Source organism: Rhinoderma darwinii, chromosome 1 (assembly GCF_050947455.1).
Source record: "Rhinoderma darwinii isolate aRhiDar2 chromosome 1, aRhiDar2.hap1, whole genome shotgun sequence".
Classification (NCBI taxonomy): domain Eukaryota; kingdom Metazoa; phylum Chordata; class Amphibia; order Anura; family Rhinodermatidae; genus Rhinoderma; species Rhinoderma darwinii.
In genome coordinates this window covers 291,642,344-291,669,879 of record NC_134687.1, presented here as the reverse complement: position 1 = coordinate 291,669,879, position 27,536 = coordinate 291,642,344, and the positions used below count along the sequence as shown (strand labels likewise).

The window sequence follows — 27,536 nt, the reverse complement described above, 5'->3', positions numbered from 1 at the left end:
GTATCTGATTAGGGAAAAAAGGGGATATTCTTTTTTTCACCAAAAACAGCGCCATTCTAGTCCATGGTCTGGTATATACTTGATCAGGAACTAGAGTGGTGCTGTAAAAGAGACCTTTTTTTTTTATTTTAATGTTGATTCCACCGTGGGAAATGTCATTTTCAAACAAAAATGCTGACCAAAAATGCCACATGTGAACATACCTTAGGTATACGGAACCTGCAAAGCTGTTGCAGGTGATGCTTGCTTTATTGTCTCATATTTCTGACACAAATACGTTTTAGAGCTTGATATTGCCTCAGTTCTACCATAAATCACAAAGTCCTTCTCAAACTGTTTTTCTATTTGCTGTGCGGTCTATTGTTCTCTGCTTTTCAGTCCAAGGGTTTCACCATATTCAGTATAGACACAACCAAACAATGGGGGAGATTTATCAACACAAGTACATGGGAAAAGTGGAGCAGTTGTCCATAGCAACCAATCAGATTCCACCTGTCATTTCTCCACCCAGTAGTATGCCCTTGAAGGACACCTGCCCAGTAAGGTCCTTTAGTGTACTATAGTACATGAGGCTCCACTACTTGCCAGATTTTGTTCACATAATTTCCAAATGACCAAATAAGAAAGTATATTTTGTGTTCTGCAATTTAGATCCACACAAGGACTTCATTCCAACAATGTAAATCGAAATCAGAAAGGGGACATATCCCAATCCGTATCTCTCAGTAGTGCTGCCACAGTCTTCGGGCAACTTTCGAGCTGTAAGCATGGAAATAAGATATTCTTTAATTGGGAGTTCAACTTGTAGACAAAATTGCATTCGTGTAATTGAAGGACCAAACATAAGGTTATGTGTCTTGTGACCTGAGAGGGTTCAGAATACATGTGGTGATGTGTGTTTTTTGTTTTTACATTGGCATATACCACATATAGTTCTTATGCAAAGTTCCCTTTCTTAGGAGCAACCCATCTATCCTTCCCCCTAGTCATGGGTTTTCTTTTTTATTTGAGTTGGCATTTCAAATTTTAGACGTCTGCTGTGACTATATTTTTTAAATCTTTTTATACAAATAAGGAGAATACATTAATATTGTTTGATTCTCTTACTTTCTCCAGGACCATGCATTCTGATATCTGAGCGCTCCAGCTTCTGTGTGAGTCTATTGTGGACAAGACATATTACCTGCTGACCACAATTGATTTGGGAACCAGAAATGGCAAGTAGCAGTGGAGGTGGCAGTTGCAAGCCGAGCTCAAACAGCTGGTGCAAGTCACAGGAGAAGCTTCCTGTCCATGTGAGTAACCCGTTCTGTGGAGCATTAGCACAGTTTAGCTTGTGAACACGTGTATCCATACAATGGCTTCTATTCACCCACATCATACATTGTGGGTTATGTGCGCAGTAGATCCATAGATATATGCTTCTGTAAACTATCGTGAGGTTCTGTTCACACCCAGTTTGCCCATTATGTTCAGCATGCATGTTAAAAAGTATCTGTCACCATGTTTATGCTGCCCTATCTGAGGGCAGCATAAAGTGGTGCTAGACACCGATTCCAGCGGTGTATTACTTACCTTCTAATGTTCAGTCGTCTTCATAAAATCGCTGCTTTTCTCCAGCATCGTGAGCCGAGCAAGGAGTCCTCTCAATGCTGGATATTCATGAGCTCTGCCCACTCGGCCTTGATTGATAGCTTTCTCCCCATGCACAGTATGGGAAGAAAGCTGCCAGTCACCGGCTGGTGGGCTCGGCTAGCCGCAGCTCATGAATGCGAGCTGCTGAAGAAACAATAATTTTAACAAAAACTAACCAGTGCACAAAAGTGACAGAGCATAGGAATCGGGGTCTCTGGAACTACTTAATGCTGCCCCCTGATAGGGCAGCATAAACCTGGGGACAGATTTCCTTTAAAGAGGCTGTCACCACAGTATAAGTGCCCTATCTCCTACATAATCTGATCGGCGCTGTAATGTAGATAACAGCAGTGGTTTTTATTTTGAAAAACTATTATTTTTTAGCAAGTTATGAGCAATTTTAGATCTATACTAATTAGTTTCTTAATGACCAACTGGGCGTGTTTTTACTTTTGCCCAAGTGGGCGTTGTACAGAGGAGTGTATGACGCTGACCAATCAGCGTCATACACTTCTCATTGTTCCAGCACAGTGTGATTGTGCAGTGAAAGAAGCTGGGCTGGAACAATGAGAAGTGAGTGATGCTGATTGATCACTGATTGGTCAGCCTCATACACTCCTCTGTACAACGCCCACTTGGTAAAAAGTAAAAACACGCACAGTTGGTCATTAAGAAACTCATTAGCATAAATCTAAAATTGCTCATAACTTGCTCAAAAATTATCGTTTTTCAAAATAAAAACCACTGCTGTCATCTACATTACAGCGCTGATCAGATTATGTAGGAGATAGGGCACTTATAATCTGGTGACAGAGCCTCTTTATGCTGCTAAAAGTATGTGTCAGACGTATACAACTTTATGCCTATACGGATGCCTACATCTGCCACTGACCTTTACATTGTAAAAAATGCAACAACAAAAAAGAGCATGCTGAAAGGACCTCAAAGGCCTTTGACCACATCATCCTATTTTTTGGAAAGCTGTAAGTGCTCCTGGCATATATGCGGAGTGTACATCAGACATTATGTGAGGGGAGTCTAATCCTGCAGATGCTATCTTTGATCTCTCCTGTTACACAACTTTTTGCAGACGGTGTAAAAGATAGGGTTACAGTAATACACTTGAGCTCTATTGTTACCTTGGGAGAGGGGGATAAGCCATTGGCAGACCCCTCTACCAGCGATGATCTCCCAGGGGAAAGATAGTCTTGTTGTAATCTAGGTTGTCTTGAAGAGACAACACCTTTAGGCTATGTTCACACGGAGGAATATCTGCCTCAAAATTCCGTTTGGAAGTTTGAGGCAGATTTTCCTCTCCCTGAACGCCGATTTTCGCTGAGTTTTTTGCCCGCGGCCATTGAGCGCCGCGGGTATAAAACACCGCGAAATACGCTTTCTCTGCCTCCCATTGAAGTCAATGGGAGGTCAGAGGCGGAAACGCCCGAAGATAGGGCATGTCGCTTCTTTTTTTTCCGCGAGGCAGTTTTACTGCTCGCGAGAAAAAGACGCCGACGCCTCCCATTGAAATCAATGGGAGGCATTTTCGGGCCGTTTTTGCAGAGTTTTGCGACGCGGTTTCCGCGTCAAAAAACTTGTCAAAATACTCCGTATGAAAATAGCCTTAGGCCCCATGCCCACTTCAGTTTTTTCCTTCAGGGTGCTATCCATTGTTGTCACGGATAGCACCCTGAACCCATTCATTTCAATGGGGCCATGCACACTTCCGTTGTTTTAACGGAACTGTGCGGCTGTTCGGTCAAAAGTAGTGCAGGTCCTACTCCTGTCCGTTTTTGACGGAACAGTCTCGGCCTTCTCATTGAATTTGGTCCGTGAAACAACGGGATGCCATCCGCGTGCGGTTCGTGTGTGACTGGACTGTCAATAACGGCCGTTCAACGGCCGACGGAAGTGTGCATGAGGCCTTAAGTAAAGACCTTTTAAGAAAGTTGGTTGTATTGGTAATAAGTGTTCTAATCTGTTATAATAAATCTGCCAACTTATGTCTCTCTTAGGTAGAGGATGCCTTATCCTATCTGGATCAGGTGAAAATCCGTTTTGGTAGTGATCCAGCTACATATAATGGATTCCTAGAGATTATGAAGGAATTTAAGTCTCAGAGGTAAGCAGTCTACAGTAAGACGATAAAGCAGGGCTTTGTTTCTAGAATCCTTTTCAAGCTTTGTTTTTTAACCAATCTTTGATTGTTACCTTGTGGCCTCTATTTATTCTAAGGGGTTTTCAGATGGTTTAAGTGCAGCAAGATTAGTCACTTACTAATGCACTGTCTGTAGCTGAAATGCCTCTGTAAGTTTAGTCTCATATGCAGTCACATGGCCATGCTCTGAGTTTTTATCTTCTGCTTCTGTGACGTTCAGTACGCTGTACACGTGATTATCGCCCATAACCCCCCTCCCTGTAGTACAGTATGTCCCACATCATATGCCTCTGTACTGCTTACCCTCCCTCCCCCTTCCTGTCTCTGGATTTATCATGTTTTACATACTGAATAGCATAGCGGAGTCTCAGAAGCAGACAGATAATTACAGCACTACCTTACATCTTGTAATAGAGGGGCATGCAGACAGCTGTAATATAGGCAATGTCTGTGAGAAGAATGGGAATCCCGCCCACAGCAAGCCCTAGAAAAATAAAAACAGCTGGGCAGCATAATGAAATTGAGAAATACAGTACCTTGCAAAAGTATTCACCCCTCTGTGTTTATCATGTTTTGTTGCATTACTACATAAAATTAAAATGGATCTTAAATTTGAAGTTAAGTAATAGACCTGACAAATTTGTCTAAATTGTTACAGTGGAATAAATAAAAAAAAAAAGACTTAATAAAAAAAATATAAAGTTGTGAGTGCATATGTCTTCACCCCCTTTGCTATGAAACCAAGTATCGATCAGGGTTGGGTTAAAAATATAATTTATATATATATCTCCTCAGACTTTGAAAATCCCACGGAGAACCATTAAATCAATTATAACAAAATGGAACGAATATGGCACAACTACATACTAGAGATTGCCACCCACCAAAACTCACTAATTGGGCAAGGAAAGGAGGGCATTAATAAGCGTTTCAACAAAGGCACCAATAATAACACTGAAGAATCTCCAAAATCCACAGTGGAGATGGAAGTATCTGTCCATAGGACCACTATAATCCATACACTCCACAGAGGGGGGTTTATGGAAGAGTGGCCAGAAAAAAAGCCGTTGTTTAAAGAAAATTATAAGAAAAAGCATTTTGAGTTTGCCGAACAGCACGTGGCAGGTCAGATGAGACTAAAATTGAACTATATGGCCATCATAGTAAACAAAACTTCTCATCACCCATGAACACCATTCCCACAGTAAGACATGGTGTGGCATCATGGTGTGGGGATGCTTTTCATCGGCGCAGGGACTTGAAATCTGGCCGGGATTGAGAAAAAGGTAGATGTCCGTAAATACAGGGCAATTCTTTAGGAAAACCTGTTTGTCTGCCAGAGATTTGAGACTGGGAGGAAGGTTCACCTTCCAGCAGGACAATGACCCTAAACATACTAATAAAGCTACACTTGAGGGTTTAAGGGAAAACAGTCCGTCCCTCCGTCCCCCCCCCCCCCCCCTGTTTTTCATAACCAGCCAGATACAACACAGCAGTAGCAGGCTAGCATTATCAGGGTGGGAAGGACCACTGTTTTTGGGCTTCCCCAGCCTAATAATACCAGCCTGCGTACACCGACCGACCATCGCTACAGATGGTCGGGTACTGGATCGTACCTAGCCCTTCCCGACGGCGGTGGGTACTGGGGTAATAATGGGGGTTAGTGTTAGCCTTTTTACTGGCTAACATTAAGCCCCTCCTTCGTAATGGATGCTGTCAATCAGTCAGCGGCCATTACTAAAGCGGTAGTAATAAAAGTTTAAAAGAAAATACAAAGACAGAAAAAATATTTTATTGAAAATCATAAAAGCCGTCATCAAAGTAGTCCTCGAATCAGGCGTAGTCCAGCGACCGAACCTGCAAAAAAAACCAAACATAAAAAATAGTAACCCATGTGGTAGGCTTAGATACAGGGCCCATGTGTGATACGGTCTTAGATAATTTATCTAAGAGTGCCACAAGGTAGGCTTAGATACAGGGCCCCAGCAGACAGTAATCTTATACTGTATAAGAGTACGGTCTGCTGGGGCCCTGTATCTAAGCCTAACGTGGTACTCTTAGATACAGGGCCCATCAGACCGTATCATACATGGCCATAGATATATACATGCCCCTATATAGAAGTTAGTCCGTTGTCTGTGCTCCCATATAAAAGCTAATCCCCCAGTTTGGTGCCTTTTCTCCAATAAAAATCATTTAAAAAAAACTCACCTAACCATCCACAATAACAAAGCGGTTGGCGCAGATGACGTAATCACATCAGCGTGACATGATTACATCATCTGCAACGCGTTGTTATTGTGGATGCGAGCGTTGCCAAGTACCAGTAAGAAGGCAGCGACGGGACAGTTCAGCTCGTCATGGGAACGTGTTAGGTGGGTTTTGTTTAATTATTTTTATCTGCTCCTCTCTGCAATCTACCACGGACGGCTATAGTTAATTTTAAGCAGGTGGGCGGCCAAGTGGGCCCCCGGGTTTGCCGGGTGCTGACGCTGGCCCTGACCCCAAGAGAAAAATATTTTTTACCTTCGAAGTGGTAGACCTGTTATGTAAATAAAATGCTACAACCCCCCCACCCCCCTCCCTTATAAACCATTTTAATTCAAGGCTGTAATGCAAAAAAAACAGGATAAAAAAAAACCAGTAGAATACTTTCGCAAGGCACTTTAACTACTTCTGAGATATTGTGACAACAGCTCAGAATACCCCTTTTAATGTATTGTCTCATATGAACAACTAGTATTAACCTTTTTTGGGGTTCACGGCTTAAAGAGGCTCTGTCACCAGATTATAAATGCCCTATCTCCTACATAATCTGATCGGCGCTGGAATGTAGATAACAGCAGTGGTTTTTATTTTGAAAAACGATCATTTTTGAGCAAGTTATGATCAATTTTAGATTTAGTTTCTTAATGCCCAACTGGGCGTGTTTTTACTTTTGACCAAGTGGGTGTTGTAAAGAAGTATATGAGGCTGACCAATCAGTGACCAATCAGTGACATACACTTCTCATTGTTCCAGCCCAGCTTCTTTCACTGCACAATCACACTGTGCTGTGGATCATGCTGGGCTGGAACAATGAGAAGTGTATGTCACTGATTGGTCAGCCTCATACACTTCTTGACAACACCCACTTGGTCAAAAGTAAAAACACGCCCAGTTGGGCATTAAAGGGAATGTGTCGCAAATGAAACCTTTTTTTTTTAAGTGTCGTTACTTATTTCTATTATATTTTTTAAGTTTTTTGCTGTATTTTTTTTTTTTTTCCGTATGGTGGAAAGTATTAAAAATTAAATAATAATTTGACATGTTTTCCAATGTTGGCCACCAGGGGGAGCACTTCCCAGAATTACAGCAAGGTGAATAAGGCAAAGCAACCTGACCCACAGCTGCTGTAAATGTGGGAGGGAACCTCACCCCCCCCCCCTCTCACAAGCCAGGTAAAGGTGTCTTCAAATTGCTAAGCAGTATCTGGCAGCCATATTGGGTGTCATTCTGCAGCTGGAAGAAGTTATAGGACACACCAAAAGGCTAAGTGTATGTTCACACGCTTACTAAACAAAGGGAAAACCGATCCTGATTTTCAGCCATTTTTTAATCAAACTCGCGTTTTTTAATGGCCGTTTTTGGAGCTGTTTTTCTATAAAGTCAATGAAAAACGGCTCCAAAAACGTCCCAAGAAGTTATGTGCACTTCATTTTGGTCGGGCGTCTTTTTACGTGCCGTTTTTGTAAAACTACCACGTAAAAAACGCCCTGTCTGAACAGAACGCCGTATTTCCCATTGAAACCAATGGGCAGATGCTTGTAGGCGTTCTGCTTCCGATTTTTCAGCTGAAAACATTGTGTGTGAACATACCCCTAGGGTATCTGCACACGCTAACTGCATTTACGTCTGAAATGACGGAGCTGTTTTCAGGAGAAAACTGCTCTGTCATTTCAGACGTAATTGCTTGTACTCGAATTTTGCGAGGCGTCAATTACGGCCGTAATTTGGAGCTGTTCTTCATTGAATTCAATGAAAAACGGCTCAAATTACGTCCCAAGAAGTGTCCTGCATATAATGTATATAAGTGTCCTGCACTTCTTTGCCGGGGCTGTTATTTTACGTGCCGTCTTTTGACAGCGACGCGTAAAATTACAGGTCGTCGGCACAGTACGTCGGCAAACCCATTCAAATGAATGGGCAGATGTTTGCCGACGTATTGGAGCCGTCTTTTCAGGCGTAAATCGAGGCGTAAAACGCCTCGTTTACGCCTGAAAATAGGTCGTGTGAACCCAGCCTTAGAATGATGAAAGTGAAGTGAATGACTTTTCAGTTGACCGGTTCACACGCCGTGTATTTGACATGTTTTTTTTTTTTTGCACATTTTACGTGCAAAAAAACGCTTGATTACACTTGATTTTGTGTGTTTGGGGGATGTGTGTGTGTTTTCGCCGCTGATTCTTCAAAACAGCTGATAAGCGGCTATGAAGTATCAGCGGCGCCCGTGCACACTCCACTCTGCCACACACACACGGGAAAAGTCTTAAAGGGGTCGTCCAGGAAAACATGGCGCCGCACCTGTCCTCAGGTCGTGTGTGGTATTACAGCTCTGTCCTATTCACTTCAATGGAGGTGAACTGCAATACCAGACACAACCTGAGGACAGGTGCGGCGCTGTGTCTCCAATCCGGACACCCCTTCTGTCCTGAGATGACCCGACGGGGGAGGTGGGTGTCAGAGTCACCCACCGCCATCACCGCAGACAGAACCACACAACTATGGCATGAGGGCAGGGCTTGTCCTGAGTGCACGGTCTCTTGTTATGGACAGAGTTATAGTCACATGAACCCCGTCTGATGAACCAGTAACCTAGGTCCGATCACATGACAGAGGGGGTCACCAAAAACCCTGTGCACCCTCAGCCCGTCCATCCAGCCCTTTCCTGGTTATATCTGCGTCTGGGAAAGCTGGGTGACCACCATTACCCCTCATACTGGAGTGTTTAGGGATGTGACTAATGAACCTCACACTCCAGTAGGAGGGGTAATGGTGGTCACCCAGCTTTCCCAGACCCCTGAACGGTAAATTTCTCTAGTTGTCCTGAGACTGTTTGGGGATGTGACTAATGAACCTCTCAGTCTCAGCACAACTAGAGAGATTTATCATTCAGGGGTCTGGGAAAGCTGGGTGACCACCATTACCCCTCCTAGTGGAGTGTGTTTGGGGATGTGACTAATGAATATCACACTCCAGTAGGAGGGGTAATGGTGGTCACCCAGCTTTCCCAGACCCCTGAACGGTAAATCTCTCTAATTGTGCTGAGACTGAGAGGTTCATTAGTCACATCCCCAAACAGTCTCAGCACAACTAGAGAGATTTACCATTCAGGGCTTTCCCTGTACAGTTTCATCGTGTGTCCTTCACACAAGGGAGGGGGGGGGCCGTTTCGGGGGTGGGGGGGCCCCGGGGGAGGGGGGCGTCGGGTGGGGGGGCACGTCGGGGGTCACGAGAGCGGGGGTCTGTGAGGTAGAGAGTGGGACATGCAGAGACACACATCTTACCTGCAGTGCAGCTGGTCTTCAAGATGGCGCCTGCTCTCTCCCTGCAAACAGCTGCTCTGCTCTGCTCTGTCTGACTCTGACCTGCGTCTGCGCAGGACAGAGCCATAGTGCAAAGTCAATGGAACGGGTCCCGTTCATTGACTCCTATGGACTGGAGCTGCCATATTCCATGTCTGTATGTGTCGTTAATCGACACATACAGAAATGGAAAAAAAAAATGGCAGCCCCCATAGGGAAGAAAAAGTGTAAAAATAAAAAAAAGTAACACAGAAATTAATACAAAAGTGTTTTATTAAAAACGAACATCAAACTGATATTAAAAAAAAAACTTTTTGGTGACACTGTTCCTTTTAAGAAACTAAATCTAAAATTGCTCATAACTTGCTCAAAAATGATTGTTTTTCAAAATAAAAACCACTGCTGTTATCTACATTCCAGCGCCGATCAGATTATGTAGGAGATAGGGTATTTATAATCTGGTGACAGAGCCTCTTTAAATCGAACCTCTAGTTCAGTGATGGGTTGTGGTGTTTTTGTGTACCTAGTGTGTGTATGTTTATGTCTATACATCTGTGGTCTCCACTGCAGCATCTCTTTTCCATCTTTCTCCTGTATTCATTGACCTGTCAGGCCGAAGGTGACAAATACTAAATCTCCTGCAGCTGTTCGTGTAATGGTTGTCACTAAACCGCACAGCACATAGCAGATGTATAAACTACTAATAGGAGATGCCTTGTTGTTCAGCATCTCTCCAGTATGTGTGTGTGTGTGTGTATATATATATATATATATATATATATATATATATATATATATATATATATAGTAAATCCTTTCAAAATACGAGACCGCACACCTTGATAGTGAAAAAAGTGGATTTATTCACCACATGCGACGTTTCAGCCCTACTCCATGGGGCCTTTCTCAATACATACACACACACTCTCTGATTCCGGCACCAGCAGATTTAAACGTTTGAGATGCTGTATGTGTGACTGTGTGAGGAAGCCGTTCTTGCAATCAGTAATGCAAAAGTAAGGTAACTGCTATATGGAGGAGTAAGAAAGAGCAAGGGGTTAAAAGGTGAGCAAGATCTTCTTGTATGTTGCCTCTATTGTCTGGTTTTAATTTTTACAATGTCCTTTTTTTTCTTGCAGCATTGACACTCCAGGTGTAATACGGCGTGTTTCCCAGCTATTCCATGAGCACCCAGATTTAATGTTGGGCTTTAATGCTTTTCTGCCACTTGGCTATAAAATTGAGCTTCCGAAAAATGGCAAAGTGGTTGTTCAGACGTCACTGGCTAGTCCGGTAAGTCTAACTTTTATTTTTTTTTCCTTCCTGATGTTACAGCCCAAAATTTTGAGGACATCCTTACTTGCACTCTTGCACAGGTATCTGCAGATGCTGCCCCAAGCAACATGCCTAGCGCTCGGATAGTGCTTCCTCCTGTGCCTGAAAATTCACATAGTGAGGTGGTGGAGGAGGCACGGCAACAGGAAAAGGAAAAGAATCCAGCTCCTCCAGAATCTGACTCGCTGGAGTTTCACAATGCCATAAGTTATGTTAATAAAATAAAAACCAGATTCCTTGACCGCCCTGAAATATATAGGTCTTTCTTGGAAATCCTCCACACTTACCAGGTAATTAAACTTCCCACTTTGTCAACATTGTAGCACATTTTTATGAGAAACACCTTATTGGCTTTCAGGTTTATTTTGACAACCTAGCAAATTAGTTTGTAATCTGTAGTTGCACCACGACTGAAGAAGGTGCGCGTGTAGTTTTATGTTGTGTTTTTTCCCATGGTCAAGGGTGATTAAAATGTCACAAAAACTCCCTAGTTGGAGTATACAGGTCGTCACCCCCAATGTTATCATTCATTCCCATGTAACAATCCTGTAGTTCAGAGGTAACAAACCACAGCAGAAAAATTTGTCCTGCAAGTTTTGCATGTAACCTGGTCTTACACTTCAAAATAGAGCTGTGTTTTTTTTTCCTTTTTTCTTAGAAGGATCAGTTAAATCCAAAAAGCCGGCCGTTTCGTGGTATGTCAGAGGAAGAGGTGTTCACAGAAGTAGCCAATCTATTCCGTGGACAGGAGGATTTGCTCTCTGAATTTGGTCAGTTCCTTCCAGAGGCAAAGAGATCTTTGGTAAGTTGTTTGTTTCTTCTGAAATACATCTTGTGTTTTTTAAAGCTGGATTTAGTAATAAATCAGAATATTGCACGTTTTCAGAATTCTAAAATGATTTTGCTTTTCTTTTAGTTCACTGGAAATGGAGCATGTGATCTTGGTAGTGCCAGAAAACTTGAGTATCAGCGAAACCTAGAAAGTCGAAAACGCTCCAGATCTTTCCTTTTACGCCCTATGTCTTGTCCTTCCAAGGTAAAGTGCTAAGGTTCTCTTGGGTTAATGCATTCGTATTGTGCATGTGTGGTTTTCTGTAGCTAAAAATGGTCTAACTTCACTTGTCTTTAACCAGAAAAAGATGAAGATGCGGAAGTCCAAAGACCAGTCAGTGGCAAGTGTGGGGAAGTATGGCACACTGCAAGAATTCTCCTTTTTCAACAAGGCAAGTAGAAACACAACGCTTAGTGTTTCGTTTAATAACTAAAACCTCTTTTTACTCAACCTGCAGATTTGTGAGCCCACTTTAACATGTTTTCATTGGCCTAATGTCCATGTTCATCTGTTCTGCTCCATACTGTTAGCTTTCGATGAAGATGTATAATAAAGCATCTGCTAGATATGCTAGCCATAACACTTGTCTAGTGATTGCAGTAGTGCCCCCGACTGTCTAAAAGGGAAGAGCATGTTGCAGGCAAAGGTCACCTGATGGGCTCATTTGCACCTTTATTATAGAAGAGTCATGGAGCATGTCAGCTGAACCATTGTGCCTGTATGTGCAGATAACCCAGGATCACACCATTGACAATAAGGTTTTGTCCACATGGCGCAATCTGGAGTAAGGAAAAAAAAAAGCATAATACATGACAAATACACAAGCATTTCTTAAAATGTGTTTTGTTTTTTTCCAGTGAATAATTTGTATTTTGAGGCGTTTTTTATAAATTTTAACCTCCCATTAAAGAGGATCTGTCACTAGATTAATTCCCTATCTCCTAACTAATAGGCGCTATGATGCTGATAACTACTGTGTAAATTGTGTTTCAAAATGTTTATTATTTGCAAAAATATTAGCATTTATTTTATTTTTTTTTACTAAATATGCTTATTTGGCTATACTTGCCAAATGGGAGGTAACGCTTTATTTTTTTCTCTAGGCGGTGTAATGTTTTTTGCATGACTCTTTCCAAAAGCGCCATGCTGTTCTCCTTTTCCCAGCAACACAGCGTGATCTTGCGATTGAAGCCAAGATCACGCTGGGCTGGGAAGAGCAGAAATGTATGGCACTCATTGGATGTTTTCTGTATGGCGCTGTCCAATCAGCACCATCGATTTTCCATTCTTTCCAGCCCAGCGTGATCTCTGCTTCAATCACGAAGAGAACTTTATGTCACTCATTGGACCGCATCATACAGAATATATTACAACGCTCAGAGTGAAAAGAAAGGGTCACCTCCTATTTGGCTATTAGAGCCAAATTAGCATATTTTGAAAAAGGCTCATAACTTATACAAATAATAAACGTTTATGTTAACATATCACACTAGTTATTAGCATCATAGTGGCTATTAGATTAGTTAGGCGATAGGGAATTGATAAACTAGTGACAGATCCTCTTTAAATTTAGTGGAATACACAAAGCGTAAAACGTTCTGACATGATGCTTCTTTTTTACATGGCGCATAATTTTAATTTTACTGTAATAAAACTAAAAAAGGAACACGTCAGAAATACTCCTTAGGCCCTGTTCACACTGAGTTTTTTGCAGGCAGAAAATTCTGCCTCAATTCTGTTTTGGGACGTTTTTTAGCACGTTTTCCGACGCGGTTTCCACGTAAAAAAAAACTGTGTGAATAGGGCCCAAGTGTGGTTTACGTGGGCAGATTTTCTGCCGGTAATGAGTGACCATAGCATGCCGATAGGCGCTCGTTTGCTCCATATACATGGAGCAAAGATCAGGAATATAAGGGCCTTCTATTAGTGACCTCTGCAAGGTGTTGTGAGCATTTCTCACAACACTCTTCTGTACAAGTCAATGAGCTGTTTTCTGACTGTATGTTCAGTAGGGATGTCACGATACCAGATTTTGGACTTCGATACTGATACTTTGTGTAGTGTGATGAATCCTTGAATGTGCCTCACATTAATAGTAATTAACCCCATCATGTTTCTGTCATAATGGACAACATTGGGTTAATGTGTAAGGTACATGATGAGGTTAATTATATTAATGTGAGGCACATGGAGGTTAAATTCATCACACCTCGTGACTCACATTAATAAGTGAAAGAGAGAAATTGTTTTTTTTTATAGCGCATATCATAAATTACGCCAAAAATTGCTGTGCAGGTTATTATGGCCGCGCAACTACCAAATATATGTATGTTTTATGTATTGAGACTTATTTTAATGTTTAGTGTAAAAAAATGTGTTTTTTTTTTATTTAACATTACTTTGTTTTTACTTTTTTATTTCTAAACTTTAATGTACTGGCATATGTCTATATACTGATAGTACACAGGCAGTTGTTAGGACATACCTAAGTATGCCCCAACAACAGGAAATATGGTCAGACAGCCCTGGGGTCCTTCAATGGACCCTGGGCTGTCTGCCCATATATGGTATGTCCCTCAATCGCGTCACAGGGATTTTCTGTGACCCGATCCAAGGGGCATCTCATTTTCCTCTTGAATGCTGCGGTCAGCTTTGATCACAGCATTCAGGGGAATAGCGGCGGAGATGAGAGGTTTCTCTGATCTCCGCCGTTAGAGCGGGGCTGCGGTTGTGTAATACAACCATTGCCCCGCTCCTGACAAGAAGTGCGCGCGCGGTCAGCAGGAGGTGATGCGGCCGGTGCTGCACTAATGAGCGCGGGCACTGAAGTCTGAACATGGTGTTTTGCAGTGTGCCCGCCATGTTCTGCCTTCAGTGCCGCCGCTCATTAGTGCAGCGCTGGTCGCATCACCTCATGCTGACCATGTGCACACTTGTCAGGACTCCGGAGTAGGGCAATGGCTGTATTACACAGCCGCAGCCCCGCTCTAATACATTCATGTGTTACAATGCTAAGCTGTGCGGCCGCACAGCTTCGAATCAAAATACAAGAAATAACGGTAACGAACAGTTTGGGGGTGCACGGCATCGAAACCGCATCGAAGTTTCAATGCATCGTGCATCACTAATGTTCAGGTGCCGGCTGAAAAATAAGTCTACAATCCTGTAAATAAAATAGAAAAAAAAATAGATACAATCAAAAATGTAAAATACAAGTATGTTTCATCATATAATATATACGGTGATATAGTCTAATAATAAAATGGGTTGTCTGACTTTTAAAAAAATTGGCTTAAAATAACAAAAGGTCTGATACTGCCCTTTTTAAATGCCTGTCCAACTGCCATCACCTCTGCAGCTAGAGATTGGCTGCAGGTTCATGTGATGGAGAGACCAGATGTTATTGATCTGCTGTAGTAACCAAAAGCCGGTGTGGACAACTTCTGCCTTGTTTAATTAAAGCTCAGAAAGCCCCTTTAAAGCGTCTGCATAGTTTTATGGAGCTGCTTGTTTATTGGACCTCACACCTTGTTTTGTTAAATTTGTTCCCTGCAGCATGTATTACGTTAAATTTCTTTTAAGGTTCGTCGCGTTTTGAAGAGCCAGGAAGTTTATGAAAATTTTCTACGATGCATCGCCCTCTTCAACCAGGAACTAGTTTCTGGCTCGGAGCTTTTGCAACTTGTCACGCCTTTTTTGGGGTAAGTTTAGAGATATGAAGTCTATGTTAATATCATAAATAAGTATTGTAGTGTACATATATTGTTTCATGGTACTTTACTTTTTTTTTTTTTTTTTTACTTTTCTTTATATGAGAAAACTGGTGCTCTAAAGATGATGTTTCAAACAGTTTATTTTTAGGTGAACGCACTCAAAGTTTTCGATCTCTATGAAATGTAATCAAACGCAACTAATCAACGTGGAAAATATAAACCCTTTTTTTGCACACGGTTCCACACCCCACCCCTCCTACACGCATTTAACGGGAGAAGAAATATACACACAAATAGAATGTCTCTGTGTGAATGATTTATTTTTATTTATTTTTTTAATCCCTTTCACTAGCATGTAATTTTTGGCTGCTGTGATGATATATCAAAGCGACAAGAACACCGAGCAAACACAAATGTGGCCTGGCCTTTAAAGCTACATCTGTCTCTTGTGGAATACCTTAGTACTGTTTAAAACAGGAAAACCTTTAAGCTGTAACTTACCGTATGTTTCGGACTATAAGACGCAGTTTTTAGCAGGAATAAATCTTGCTAAAAAGCCCCCTGACCGCTCCTTACTTAACCCCATCCCGACCCGTGATGTGTCGGCACATCATGGGGAGGGGATGATGTATGGAGCGGGCTCACGCGCTGAGCTCGCTCCATACACTGCAGGTGTCAGTTTCTGACACGCTGCTCTAACGGCCAGAAATGGTGATGGGGCTGTTCCTGGCTGTTTAGTTAAATGCCACGGTCAATCGCGACCGTGGCATTTATCGTTTTTTTTCCCATGAAGGACATGTTATGACCTATCCACAGGATATGTCATAAATATCAGATAGATGCGGGTCTCACTTCTGGGACCCGCATCTATCTCTAGAACGGGGCCCCCTAAACCCTGTTCTATCTTACCCGGCTCCGCTGTCTTCCGGCCACTTCACTTCCTGGTTATATGGTCGAGTTACGGAAACAGCGTAACTCGCTGAGCTACGCTATTTCCGCAACTCCCATAGAACTGAATAGTGCTTACGGAAACAGAGTAGCATGCTACGCTGCTTCTGTAACTGCCGTTTACTACTATGGGACTTGCAGAAACAGCGTAGCTCAGCAGGTTTCGCTGTTTCCATAACTCAACCATGTATTGCAGTGTATTGTACCAGCGATCTAATGATTGCTGGTTCAAGTCCCCTAGGGGAACCAATAAAAAATGTGTAAAAAAAAAAAGTTACATAAATTTTCAGGAGTGCAAAAGTAAAAAAAAAAACAACCTATGTAAAAATAATGAGAAAATTGGTATCGCTGCGTCCGTAAAGGTCTGAAACTATTACAATATAGCATTATTTGACTCATGCAGTAATCGGCGTAAAAAAAAAATTAAAACCGCAGAATCGTTGTCTTTTGATCACCATAGCGCTAAAAAGTGATGAAAAAAATCGTCTGTACCAAAGAAATGGTGCTAATAAAAACTACAGCACTTCCTGCAAAAACGAAGCCCTCACACCACTCAAATGATGGAAAAATAAAAGTTATGGCTCTCAGAATGTGGTGAAACTGAACAAATAATTTTTTTTAAACCAATAGTTTTTTCTTAGGGAAAAAATTTAATATTTTACTTCTTTTACAATCTTCTGTTGTCTAAAACCTGGGTGCGTCTTTATTTGTGATCTAAATATATGTTTATATTCCTTTCTGTGATTGCAGGCAGCAGTACTATACTTATACATGTGGTCTGCAGATCCAGTTCTAATGACAAGCATGAGGATAAAATCTTTACATTGTATTGTCTTTGTTTTTTAAACTTTTGCCTTACATACAATTTCTTGCCACAGGAAATTTCCAGAACTCTTTGCTCAGTTTAAGTCTTTCTTGGGTGTCAAAGAACTCTCCTTTGCCTCTCCGGTAACCAATGATCGTTCTAATGAAGGGATAGGACGGGAAATTGACTACGCCTCCTGTAAACGAATTGGTTCCAGCTACCGGGCACTTCCTAAGACGTACCAGCAGCCAAAATGCAGTGGTAGGACTGCTGTCTGCAAAGAGGTGTGCACAGTGTGTGTGTTAGTAAAAGCACTGAGATGCAAACAAAGTAACGAAACTTTTATAAAACGTTTGACATAACTTCTGACATGTTAAGATTTGATCAGTGGGGTCTGAGCACGGAGATCCACCAAAGATCGCTGTGCCACTTAGTTTCTGTTCGGCTTTGCTCGGCTCTCCTCAGAAATCTGAGCGAGCGGTATACGGGCTCAATAGAAAGTCTGAGTCCTTACACCACTCGCTCGGCTTTTCTAGGAAAGCCAAGCAGAGCTGGTCAGAAACAAAGTGGCACCGCAACATTTGCCTGTGCGCTTCTGCTGCTTTGTAAAGGCGAGTTTTAGTGCTTGGACCCCACTGATCAAAACTTATGACATGTTCCTATGACATGTCAAAAGTTTTATGAATGTTTAGTTACACTTTAAATATCTCATAAAACATAACCATATTAACCTACATTTTATCATTCTGGACTTGGCGCTCCTTGTTCCTGGAAATGTTGAGGTCCCAGAGGCAGGTCCACCATCTGTCAGACTTTTCTGATTTGACCAAAAAAAAATTTCCTCAGTAAAAGGCTGTTCATTCTCGTTCATCTCATTGGGGGAAATAGACCATGGGTATATGGTGTTGCCAGTAGGAGCATGACAGTTAGAATAATAAAAAAAACAACGTTTGACCCCTCTCACAGGCACTGAGCTTGTAACTCTTCGCTTAGAAGGCACACACCCATGCTGGTACAGCAGGCTGTCTTTTTTGTTTATTTTTTCCTCTTCTTTCAGCGGGGTAACCGGGCAATGCTGTCCTACTTTCCTTAACATCTGGCGGGTGCTCAGTGTTTCTATGCATTGTTGTCCCTCTGCCATGCTGAAGACAGGGAACAAGAGCACAAGCTCCTCCATTACCCACCAGCCTAAGGGTAGTCCCGCTTTGCTCCCCACCTGTGTCCCACCTCGCCGCAGCTGGCATATGGAGACTGCTGCTGGTTTTACGTTCTGGGAATGAAGTTGACTTCAGGACATGCATTACCTCTATTGCCCCCCTCCTTTTCTCTACTTGTGCTCCTGGCGCATTTCTTGACACACTTTTTCTGGCGCATTACTTGGCGCACTCCTTTTCTCGATGCTCCGGCATTGGACGAATCTTTCCTCGCAGCGGCGCTACAGGTGGGCTCCTTCCTTAGGTAGGGATATCGTCTCATATGCCATGCGTCTGGCTAGTGATTGGTGCTCGGCCATCACGTAAGCGCCGGCAACCAATCGCGGCACAGAGGGAGTGGATCATCTTCTTTCTTGTGCTCTCTGCTTCTCACAGACAAGTGGGGAGATGGCATCACAGGACCTCTCCTGTGACGCTGGTACTGCATTGTAAGGTGTTGTTCATTTTCCAAATGAGCGGGATCTGCCTTTGGTGTCGTCGCCCCCCCCCCCCCCTTTCATTTCCAAACCCTTCTCGAGCACTGAACCTGTCAATTATAGTAGGGGAGCACATACATAGAACAATCTAGGTAAGCTCGGGTGGCCTTTACACTCTTCTGAGGGAGTCACAGCCCTGCTTCTTGCAGTATATTGAGTGAACTTATAGTCACTAGTTTTATCCCAATTGTAGCTGAGGAATGTGGTGACCCCTATACTGCCATGTCAGATAATGGAGGAGAATCCTCCTGACAGGTACCTTATGTAACTCAATTTGTCTGTTTCACATGTGGTCAAAAATCTCATGTGGTCAACACTACTCCTCTGTGCGATGCATGCTGAGGATCGACATCTTCCTTCCTTGATTTTCTCCTTGCTTGAACTGGTGTTCCTCCAGAAAGGGTTGGATCGTCGGCTTGTCCTCCGCTCTCTCAGGCCCTTTTCACACGGAGGATTTTGCAGGCAGAAAAAAAATCTGCCTCAAAATTCCTTTAGGAATTTTGAGGCAGATTTCGACCTGCATGCACTTTTTTGCCGCGGTTTTCGCCCACAGGCATAGAGTGCTGCGGGCAAAAAAATGCTGCTAAAGATAGATTTTATTCTGCCTCCCATTGATTTTCAATGGGAGGTCAGAGGCAAACCCGTGGAAAGAAAGAACATGGCACCTTTTTTTCCTGCGAGAAGCTAAAAGCCGCCGCGGGAAAAAAAACCACCTCCGCCTTCCATTGAAGTCAATGGGAAGCAGTTTCGGTCGTTTTTGGTTCCCGATTCTGAACTTTGTTTTCAACAAACCTCTGGCATCCAAATACAATGTCCGAACTTTTTTTGCAAGTGGTTCTATTACCTTGTTTTCTTCTGTACAGACTGACTATCTCAGTGCCTATAGGAGGGGTATATACTGTAGGAGGGGCCAACATGTTGTTTTTTTATTCTTCGTGTCACGCCGCCTAGTTGCAACCGCATATACCCATGGTCTGTGTCTCCCAATTGACTAGACGAGAAAAGGGTTTTACAGGGAGTACTCAAAAAAAAAAAAAAAAAAAAAGAAAGTTTATCCTATTTACTGAAACAACTTAATTAAAAAAAAAAATCTTTCCTTCAGGTATTAAATGACACATGGGTGTCCTTTCCAGCTTGGTCTGAGGATTCTACATTCGTCAGCTCGAAGAAGACCCCCTATGAAGAGCAGCTTCACCGTTGTGAGGATGAAAGGTTTGAGGTGGGTTACATTTTTTTTCATGTTTCTAGAAAGTGGTCATTTGTGTGAGACTTCATGGAATTCTCTGGTTTGGAAAACTGTTCTGCTCAGCGGTTTCTGTGTAGGATGTATGTCACACTGCTCCTACGATTGTACTATAGTATATTTTAGTATGTGTCTGCCAGGAACAGTGAGGTAATGGTTCAGAATACACTGGACCAAGGCAGGTGCACGAATAGGGTCCCAACCCAATCGTATTTGAAGAAGTATTCGGCACACAAAATGTAGTTTTTAAATTCTTTAGATTTATTGTATTTGATGCCAGAGGCTTAGTCCGTGCGACGTTTCGGTCAGGAGACCTTCATCAGGCACTTAGTTCCACTGGTTCCTGGCGTATCCAGGTGTTCGGCGCTATTGTGGATGCTGTATTGTGTCCCCCTTTATTACATGAGAGCACTGCAAGCAAGATCGGCACGGAAAAGTCCCTTTCTTAGGGGTGTTGAAAAAGATTTGTCTTGGGGGTCTCTTGGCTGAGCCTACAACTGCTCTAACCAATTTGTCTCATGTTCTAAAAGATCGCAGAGACAAATTGCTTAGAGCAGATGTAGGCTCAGCCAAGAGACCCCCAAGACAAACCTTTTTCAACACCCCCAAGAAAGGGACTTTTCCGTGCCGATCTTGCTTGCAGTGCTCTCAAGTAATAAAGGGGGACACAATAGTGTGAGGTTTTCCCTATACAATGGTCTTGGGAGCAGCAGAGTAGGATGGTGCATTGACAGGAGGGGAGAGAGTTGGAGACTCTGCTTATAGTAAAACAAATCTGTTTATTGAATAGTCTCTATCTAAAGTCACTTTTTAAGGCTGCGTTCGCATCTGCATTGTGGCTTTTGTTCTCGCGTATCCGTCAGAGGACCACAAGAACCAAAGTTAACATTTCCATCAAAAAACCCATTGAGCACAATTGATGCAAAAATGAAACCCATTGAAATCAGTTAGGCTTCATTCTGTCAGGTTTCCATTTTTTGACAGAAAAAATACCCTAGTCTGCTGCGCTATTGTTTCCGTCAAAGATAATGGAAATCTGACAAAGGAGCTTTCCGTTTTTTTAACACTGACGTCAATTGATGACTGATACAGACTGATATGCCATCCGTTTGTATCAGTTATGCATTACGTTTAACCCCTTAACACTCAGCGGCGTAATAATCCGTCGTGCTAACTGTATCGTTAGCGCTCAGCGACGGACTATTACGTCGCGGGAGTAACGGCCATTTCGGCCGTCCTCCCGACACATGCAGGAGCTGTGACAGCTGCTGTCTCGTACAGCAGCTGCCGCAGCTCCTACAGCGGGGACCGATTGCTGTGTGCCCGCTGATTAACCCCTTAAAAGCCGTGTTCAATAGCGATCACGGCTTTTTAGGGGTTAAGCTACAATCGCCAGCCTGCTACACGATAGCGGCTGGCGATGGTGGCTATGGCAACCGGACACCAAACAATGGCGTCCGGCTATGCCATCGACGGAAGCCTAGTGGGTCCTGACGAAGTCGGGACCCACTATGCTTGCTGTCAGTGAGTAGCTGACAGTTCTAATACACTGCACTACGCATGTAGTGCAGTGTATTAGAATAGCGATCAGGGCCTCCTGCCCTCATGTCCCCTAGTGGGACAAAGTAATAAAGTTTAAAAAAAAAGTTAAAAAAAGATGTGTAAAAATAAGAAAATAAAAGTTTTAAAAGTAATAAAAGTCAAAATCCCCCCTTTTCCCTTATCAGTCCTTTATTATTAATAAAAATATATAAACAAATAAACTATACATAATTGGTATCGCTGCGTCCGTAACGGCCTGAACTACAAAATTATTTCATTATTTATCCCGCACGGTGAACGCCGTAAAAGAAAATAATAATAAACCGTACCACAATCACAATTGTCACTTCACCTCCCAAAAAAATGGAATAAAAAGAGATCAAAAAGTCGCATGTACCTAAAAATGGCCCTGATCGAAACTACAGTTCGTTACGCAAAAAATAAGTCCTCGCACGGCTTTCTTGATGGAAAAATAAAAAAGTTCTGGCGCTTAGAATAAGGTAACACAAAAAGTGAATGATTGTTTACAAAACGTATTTTATTGTGCAAACGCCATAAGACATAAAAAAAATCTAAACATACGGTATCGCCGTAATCGTATCGCCCCGCAGAATAAAGTGAATATGTCATTTATAGCGCACTGTGAACGATGTAAAAAAATAGAATGAAAAAACAATAGCAGAATTGCTGTTTTTTAGTCACCACGCCACCTAAAAATAGAATAAAAACTGATCAAAAAGCCGCATGCACCCCAAGAAAACTACAATGTATTCCTCAAGGGGTCTAGTTTCCAAAATGGGGTCACTTTTGGGGGGTTCCCAATGTTTTGGCACCACAAGACCTCTTCAAACCGGACATGGTGCCTAATAAAAAAGAGGCCTCAAAATCCACTAGGGGCTCCTTTGCTTCGGAGGCCGGTGCTTCAGTCCATTACCGCACTAGGGCCACATGTGGGATATTTCTCAAAACTGCAGAACCTGGGCAATAAATATTAAGTTGTGTTTCTCTGATAAAACCTTTTGTGTTATAAAAAAAATGGTATAAAGAGGATTTTCTGACAAAAAAAAAAATGTACATTTCACCTCTACTTTGCTCTAAATTCCTGTGAAACACCTAAAGGGTTCATAAACTTTCTAACTGCTGTTGTGAATACTTTGAGGGGTCTAGTTTCTAAAATGGGGTGTTTGATAGGGGTTTCTAATATATGGGCCCCTCAAAGCAACTTCAGAACTGAACTGTAACCTAAAAAAATAAATAAATGAGGCAATACTTCGCTTCTCACATTATACTGATAATGAGCCGTGCCCACCCCGAGATGGCCCCAGTTTTGACCGTTTGTATAAACTGAGACCCCTATTAGACCTTTTCAGTGCCCGGTTTTCCCAAGCATATACCCCCGAGAAGTGTATTTCTATTGATGAGTCCTTGGTAGATTTTAAAGGGAGGGTTCAATTCCGCGAGTACCTGCCGGGTAAGAGGGCAAGGTATGGCGTGAAGATGTATAAGCTGTGCGAGAGTGCATCAGGCTATACCTACAGATTTAGGATATATAAAGGGAAGGACACCGGTAGTCAACCCCCATAATGCCACCCCCCCCCCCCCCCATTACTGGGAGTTAATGCAAAAATTGTGTGGGAATTGGTGAACCCACTGCTGGACCAGGGTTACCACCTCTACCTGGATAATTTTTATACCAGCGTCTCAGTCTTCAACTGCCTCGCTTCCAGTCCTGTGGCATGTGGCACTGCTAGAAGAAATCCGAGAGGCCTCCCTAAGACTCTACTTGGGCAAACAAGAAGGGGTGAGAGCAGGGCACAATCTTGCAGCAACATATTGTGTGTCAAGCACAAGACAAGAGAGATGCCACACCAGTACCCATGTACCTGTACGAGGTACCAGTACAGAGACCCCCAAACCAGACTGCATCCTGGACTACAATAGGTACATGGGAGGGATGGACTTGTCAGATCAAGTCCTGAAGCCTTACAGCGCCATGCGGTGTGGTATAAGGAGCCGGCCGGGCACATCATACCGATGGCATTGTACAATGTGTACGTGCTACGTCGATGTACAGGCCAGAGGGGAACTTTCCTGGAATTTCAAGAGGTGGTTATCAAGAACCTAATCTTTAGGGACCAAGAAGGGGGGCACCCAGTATTTCTGGAAGTGAAGCCACACGCATCGTACCATGGCAACACTTTCCTGGAGAAGTTCCCCAAACTGGCAAGAAGGGAAAAAGTCAAAAGAGGTGCAGAGTCTGCTATAAGAGGGGGATAAGGGAGGACACAATATATCAATGTGACGCGTGTCCCGAAAAACCAGAGCTCTGTATGAAAGAGTGTTTTAAAATGTATCATACATCCCTTGATTTTCAATCTACCCCAGTTTTACTTACCTTGATGCACTCCGCACAGCTTATCCCCCTCATCTTTCCCTTCTGCGCCCTGCTGTGTGCCCAGGCAGCTGATAACAGCCACATTGAGGGTATTGCCATACCCGTGAGAACCCACATTACAGTTCATGGGGTGTATGTCTCCGGTCAAAATGCTCACTACACCTCTAGGTGAATGCCTTAAGGGGTGTAGTTTTTAAAACGGGGTCACTTCTTGCTGGTTTCAACTGTACTGGTACCTCAGGGGCTTCTGCATACATGACTTCGCACCAGAGAATCCCCAGTAGGCCAAATGGTGGTCCTTTCCTTCTGAGCCCTCCCATGGGCCCAAACGGCAGTTTATCACCACAAATGGGGTATTGCCGCACTCTGGACAGATTGCGCAACAGAATGGGGTATTTTATTTCTTGTGAAAATAAGAATTTTTCAGCCAAAACTACATATTATTGGAAAAAATAAATTTTGTTTTAATTCCCAGCCCAATTCAAATAAGTTCTGTGAAAAAACTATGGGGTCAAAATGGTCACAGCACCCATAAATGAATTCCTTGAGGGGTATAGTTTCCAAAATGGGGTCACTTCTGGTGGGTTTCCGTTGCTTTGATACCTCCTGAGGCTCTGCAAATGCGACATGGCACCCGAAAACCAATCCAGCAAAATCTGCACTCCAAAGAACACACAGCGCTCCTTCCCTCCTGAGGCCTCCCATGGGCCCAAACGGCAGTTTATCGCCACAAATGGGGTATTGCTGCAGTCAGGAGAAATTGGGCAACAAAATTGGGTATTTTGTTCCCTGTGAAAATAAGAAATTTTGATAAAAAAATGATATCTTATTGGAAAAAATGACGACATTTTTTTCATTTCACAGCCCAATTCAAATAGGTGCTGTGAAAAAACTGTGCGGTCAAAATTGTAACAACAACCATATTTGAATTCCTTGAGGGGTGTAGTTTCCAAAATGGGGTCACTTCTGGTGGGTTTCCATTGCTTTGATACCTCTGGGGCTCTGCAAATGCGACATGGCACCCGAAAACCAATCCAGCAAAATCTGGACTCCAACAAACACACGGCGCTCTTTTCCTTCTGAGCCCTCCCATGGGCCCAAACAGCAGTTTATCACCACAAATGGGGTATTGCTGCACTCCGGACAAATTGGGCAACAAAATGTGGTATTTTGTTCCCTGAGAAAATAAGAAATTTTGATCACAAATGATATCTTATTGGAAAAAATGACGACATTTTTTTAATTTCACAGCCCAATTCAAATAGGTGCTGTGAAAAAACTGTGCGGTCAAAATGGTAACAACAACCATAAATGAATTCCTTGAGGGGTGCAGTTTCCAAAATGGTCACTATTGGGGGATTCCTACTGTTTTGGCACCTCAACACCTCTTCAAACCTGGCATGCTGCCTAAAATATATTCTAATAAAAAGAGGCCTCAAAATGTACTAGGTGCTTCTTTGGTTCTGGGGCTTGTATTTTAGTCCACGAGCGCACTAGAGCCACATGTGGGACATTTTTAAAAACTGCAGAATCTGGACAATACATATTTAGTAGTATTTCTCTGGTAAAACCTTCTGTGTTACAGAAAAAAAAATTGAACAAAATTTGAAATTCAGCAAGAAAAATGAAATGTGCAAATTTCACCTCCACTTTGCTTTAACCCCTTAACGCTCCATGACCTACTATTAGGTCATGCTAACTGTAGCGTTTGCGCTCAGTGACCTAATAGTAGGTCATGGAGTAAACACGGCGCCGTTCGCGCGGGGTGCGTTCATGAGCTGTGATAGCTGCTGTTTCCGACAGCAGACTATCACTGCTCAATGTGCCGGGACCGATCGCGGAGCTCCCCCGCCGATTAACCCCTCAGAAGCCGCGTTCAATAGCGATCGCGGCTTCTTAGGGGTTAATCCGCCATCGCCGGCCTGCTAAACGATAGCGGCCGGCAATGGTGACTATGGCAACCGGACACCAAACAATGGCGTCCGGCTATGCCATTGACGGAAGCCTAGTGGGTCCTGACAACGTCAGGACCCACTATGCTTGCTGTCAGTGAGTAGCTGACAGTTCTAATACACTGTACTACGCATGTAGTGCAGTGTATTAGAATAGCGATCAGGGCCTCCTGCCCTCAAGTCCCCTAGTGGGACAAAGTAATAAAGTAAAAAAAAAGTTAAAAAAAGATGTGTAAAAATAAGAAAATAAAAGTTTTAAAAGTAATAAAAGTAAAAGTCCCACTTTTTCCCTTGTCACTCATTTATTATTAATAAAAATATATAAACAAACAAACTATACATAATTGGTATTGCCGCGTCCGTAACGGCCTGAACTACAAAATTATTTTGTTATTTATCCCGCACGGTGAACGGCGTAAAAAAAAATATTAATAAACCGTACCACAATCACAATTGTTTGGTCACTTCACCTCCCAAAAAATGGAATAAAAAGAGATCAAAAAGTTGCATGTACCTAAAAATGGTACTGATCGAAACTACAGTTCGTTACGCAAAAAATAAGTCCTCGCACGGCTTTATTGATTGAAAAATAAAAAAGTTCTGGCTCTTAGAATAAGGTAACACAAAAAGTGAATGATTTTTTATAAAACGTATTTTATTGTGCAAACGACATAAGACATAAAAAAAACTATAAACATCTGGTATCGCCGTAATCGTATCGCCCCGCAGAATAAAGTGAATATGTCATTTATAGCGCACGGTGAACGCTGTAAAAAAAAATAGAATAAAAAACACAATAGTAGAATTGCTGTTTATTAGTCACCACGCCACCTAAAAATAGAATAAAAACTGATCAAAAAGCCGCATGCACCCCAAGAAAACTGCAATGGATTCCTCAAGGGGTCTAGTTTCCAAATTGGGGTCACTTTTGGGGGGTTCCCAATGTTTTGGCACCACAAGACCTCTTCAAACCGGACATGGTGCCTAATAAAAAAGGAGGCCTCAAAATCCACTAGGTGCTCCTTTGCTTCGGAGGCCGGTGCTTCAGTCCATTACCGCACTAGGGCCACATGTGGGATATTTCTCAAAACTGCAGAATCTGGGCAATAAATATTGAGTTGCGTTTCTCTGATAAAACCTTTTGTGTTATAAAAAAAATGGTATAAAGAGGATTTTCTGACAAAAAAAAAAAAGTAAATTTCACCTCTACTTTGCTCTAAATTCCTGTGAAACACCTAAAGGGTTAATAAACGTTCTAAATGCTGTTGTGAATACTTTGAGGGGTCTAGTTTCTAAAATGGGGTGTTTGATAGGGGTTTCTAATATATGGGCCCCTCAAAGCAACTTCAGAACTGAACTGGAACCTAAAAAAATAAATAAATGAGGCAATACTTTGCTTCTTACATTATACTGATAATGAGCCGTGCCCACCCCGAGATGACCCCAGTTTTAACCGTTTGTATAAACTGAGACCCCTATTAGACCGTTCCAGTGCCCGGTTTTCCCAAGCATACACCCCCGAGAAGTGTTTTTCTATTGATGAGTCCCTGTTACATTTTAAAGGGAGGGTTCAATTCCGCCAGTACCTGCCGGGTAAGAGGGCAAGGTATGGCGTGAAGATGTCTAAGCTGTGCGAGAGTGCAGAAGGGTATACCTACAGGTTTAGGATATATGAAGGAAAGGCCACCCCCAAACCAGACTGCATCCTGGACTACAATAGGTACATG

General features: G+C 42.6%; 1 protein-coding gene across 4 annotated transcripts in view; it reads left to right on the top strand.

Moving 5' to 3' along the window:
* The window catches only part of SIN3B (SIN3 transcription regulator family member B), a 75,423-nt gene that overhangs the window by 8,250 nt on the left and 39,637 nt on the right, over window positions 1–27,536 (top strand). For 3 of the 4 annotated variants that reach the window (XM_075825320.1, XM_075825319.1, XM_075825317.1), the window contains exons 2-11: window positions 1,117–1,295; window positions 3,648–3,754; window positions 10,494–10,647; window positions 10,731–10,979; window positions 11,348–11,491; window positions 11,606–11,725; window positions 11,823–11,912; window positions 15,104–15,222; window positions 17,061–17,271; window positions 19,780–19,896. In XM_075825320.1, coding sequence (XP_075681435.1) covers window positions 1,215–1,295; window positions 3,648–3,754; window positions 10,494–10,647; window positions 10,731–10,979; window positions 11,348–11,491; window positions 11,606–11,725; window positions 11,823–11,912; window positions 15,104–15,222; window positions 17,061–17,271; window positions 19,780–19,896 — 1,392 coding nt within the window. In that variant the 5' untranslated portion in view covers window positions 1,117–1,214. Of the gene's footprint in view, window positions 1–692; window positions 762–1,116; window positions 1,296–3,647; window positions 3,755–10,493; window positions 10,648–10,730; window positions 10,980–11,347; window positions 11,492–11,605; window positions 11,726–11,822; window positions 11,913–15,103; window positions 15,223–17,060; window positions 17,272–19,779; window positions 19,897–27,536 lie in introns of those variants that run through there. The other variant, XM_075825318.1, reaches the window with a different exon arrangement.